The 3,290-nt window shown below is 37.7% G+C and overlaps 1 protein-coding gene across 1 annotated transcript; it reads right to left on the minus strand.

Moving 5' to 3' along the window:
* Positions 1 to 12: 12 nt before the first annotated feature.
* Positions 13 to 3,046, minus strand: LOC107301829 (cohesin subunit SA-2-like; the record flags this gene model as incomplete). Its single annotated transcript, XM_015831004.1, has 4 exons — positions 13 to 184; positions 1,066 to 1,240; positions 1,982 to 2,074; positions 2,966 to 3,046. Coding segments are annotated over 4 exons (521 nt in total), but the record flags the coding sequence as incomplete, so codon positions are not given.
* Between the last annotated feature and the right edge of the window lie 244 nt (positions 3,047 to 3,290).

Below are 3,290 nucleotides of genomic sequence, written 5' to 3' on the forward strand. Positions count from 1 at the left end.
TTATATGAGAACCTCAGATCCCCTTCCCTGTAGGCTTTCATTACCTTCATATATTGCTTAAAAATATCTGCAGCAGTGTTCATTTCCACCACGGTATACACAATAAGTTTACAAAAAGCCGCAAGCAAATTTCTTCTTTTGTGCAAAGCTTCTATCTTACTAGCTTCATCATCCTGCTGTCCATCTTTAAAAAAAAAAAAAGAAAAGAAAAAAAGAATGTGTATGAGCATTCATTCAGGGACAGGCGTTTAGATATGATTTTGGTATCAACTGCATCTTTATAACCTGTTTTTGCCCTGCAATATTCGAACAAGGTAACAGTTCGTAGCAAGAGAAAGAATCCAATGCTTTCTTAAGCTACCAAAAGCAGGCTGAAAGATTTAAAGTGGTCCAGTCCCCATTAGTATTACTTTCAATTGACCTACTTAGAAAAGCCTTTATGTCTCTGAGTTCCAAAATTAACAAATTAACAAAACCTTTAAAAAGATATAAGCTAAACTCTTAAGCTGGTAAGTTTTAAAGCTGGTTTCAGACCTCCAGTCATATTTTTTTTTCAAGCACCCGAGCAATTGAATTTTAGGGAAGTTCAGACAACAGCTCACCAAATGTACATCAGAAAAAGTCAGAGTGCACCAAGGACTCCCTCCATCAGAAAAACTTAACAATAGCTTCAAGAGCAATGTGGCCCAAGATAAGATGAAAACAGAGCCCAAGGGCTCTCAGTTTTGCAGATGAGAAACACATAATTCCAGACTTTCTTATAGGGAAAAAAAAACCCCTCAGGTAGGTACAACAGGACAAGTAAGGCTGAGCAAGTTGTATCTCTACATCTCAAAGCGAACAGGACTAAAGTCCTACTCTTTTCTAAGTGAGCAACTTCCTTTGGAGACCGACTCAGTGCTCCGTGGAGATCAAGCTCTAACCCTGCAATCTCCAGTTGCAACTTCCATGTCTGGCTAAGTTTAAAAAAAAAAAAAAAGTACAACTCAGGGAGAAAAAAAAAACATTGTTAGATCCCTGTTGCTACCGAGAAGAAATCAGAGACACCTTTCCGCAGCCCCATACCTGCGCTGTTGCTATCGTCATCCTGGTCAATAAAGACATGATCAAGAATAAAACTCAGGAGTTCAGACTGTAAGGAAGAATCGGGAGTGTAAACTAATGGCTCTAACATGTCACGTCCTCCTGACATGATCTGATGGCTGAAGATCATTAACACATCGCACAAAATAGTGAAGGCCTGCAACGGAAGGAATGAGATGCATTGTTATAAAAAAAAGAGAGAGCGAGAGAAAAAAAACAACAACAACAACAGAAACTTATTGCAAGTCAAGCCTCTAGAAAGCTATGTCCTTAGAACAGTGGATCCCTGGCAGAGGACACAATGTCATCACAAGGAGTCCGCAAAGGTTTGAAAAATGTTATGATTTAAACCTTGCGCTAAGTCTTGGAGGTCCATGGTCACAAAAGGTATTTAAAGGGGGTCTGTGGTGAAGGAAAGGTGAGAACCACTGCCTTAGAAAATGGTGTTAACATACCTGACTCCATTATTTAAGTATTGTCTCAATACAAAACTGTCTCATTGAATAGAAGCCAATTCAAAGTCATTACTTGGAACTAACACATTTACTATTCGTTTTGATAGCATTATGTTTTCTTGTATTTACTGTGCACTTTTTACCTTAGCTGTACTGACTGTTAATAATGAAATTATGCTATCTTTTATACAAATATGTGACTTGGCACCTTCTTAGGTTTTGCCCTTTCAAAAAGTATACAAACCTCTCCTTCTACTTCAACATAGTTGGCAGGACAAAAATTGAAATAAAACAAAGAGCTTCAGGTCTGTTTCATTAACCAGGGCGCACAAATCATGCTACACTTTCTTACACACAGTGCCAGTGAAAAATTAATTTTGCATGAAGAGCATCTAACTACTTACACACACAAAAATGATCCGATATTAAAACCTGTGACTAACCTGTTCTTTAACAGCAGTATTTACATTGGTAAGGTAGTGCTGACAGATTTGACAAAAAACTCTCATCTGTTTCTTTAAGCGTAGAAGGTCCTCCTTAGAAATGAAAAAATATTAAACAATGAGTAAGTTTATTTTGAATTGTACACGAATAATGAATAGAAATGAGTAATTTTTTTTTTTAAGAAATGGAGAACTTTTTCTATGGAGGGGAACAGTAGCGTAAAATATCCCATAATAGCTTCAGATAGTTTGATCTTTCTCTGGCCCTATTTCTGCAAATCAGAAAAAGAGACTCTATCTCCTTTCCATCCCTCTCTTATTGCAAAGAGGAAGTTACTCTCATACTATTGCCAAAATCAATTTTTTTTACTCTGAATGTACTTCAACTGGAGTTTTTTACCCCAATATAACTATAGCTGCGTGTGCACACACACACACAAACATATACAAACACAGGATTTGAGGATATTGGTCAGCTTCCCAAGAAGGAACCCTAAACATTTGTACAATGGCCCATTATACTTGACTTTGTACAGGTAGTCCTCAACTTACGACCATTTGTTAAGTGACTGTTCAAAGTTAGAACGTTATAGAAAAAAAGAGACATGTGAATGTTTTTCACACTTATGACCATTGCAGCATCCCCATGGTCGTGTGATAAAAATGTGGATGCTTGGCAACTGGCATGTACTTGTGACAGTTGCCGTGTCCTGAGGTCATGTGATCACCTTTCGTGACACCTTTCGGCAAGCAAAGTCAATGGGGGAAGAAGCCAGATTCACTTCACAACCGTGTTACTAACTTCACAACTGCAGTGCTTCGCTTGAAAACTGTGTTAAGGTGGGTCATAAAATGGGGCAAAGCTCGCTTAACCACTGTCTCACTTAACAACAGAAATTTTGGGCTTAATTATGGTCCTAAGTCGAGGATGACCTGTACTCCATTCCCACGGAGCCAAGTTATCCCGGTGCTGCCAGCACCTACCTTTGTAGAACTGCTCTCAGCTACTTTTGCTAGCTGCCAGAGGATTACATAGTGAGTACACTGCAGTGCGTGAATAACTATCTGTGTTTCAAAAAAAAAAAAAAAGAAGGAAAAGTTTGAGGAATAATTTATTTATTTATTTATTTATTTATTTATTATATTTTTACCCCGCCCTTCTCCTTGCGGACTCAGGGCGGCTAACAGCCTAATAAAAACAAATACAAAAGTACAAAAATACTACCGTTAAAACGTAATTAAAAGGAAATATTAATTTGGCCTTTGTTATTTTAAAAATTGTTTTAAAACCCAACTAAAAATACCCCCT

Source organism: Protobothrops mucrosquamatus, unplaced genomic scaffold (genome assembly GCF_001527695.2).
Source record: "Protobothrops mucrosquamatus isolate PMUCROS unplaced genomic scaffold, P.Mucros_1.0 scaffold17610, whole genome shotgun sequence".
Classification (NCBI taxonomy): Eukaryota; Metazoa; Chordata; class Lepidosauria; order Squamata; family Viperidae; genus Protobothrops; species Protobothrops mucrosquamatus.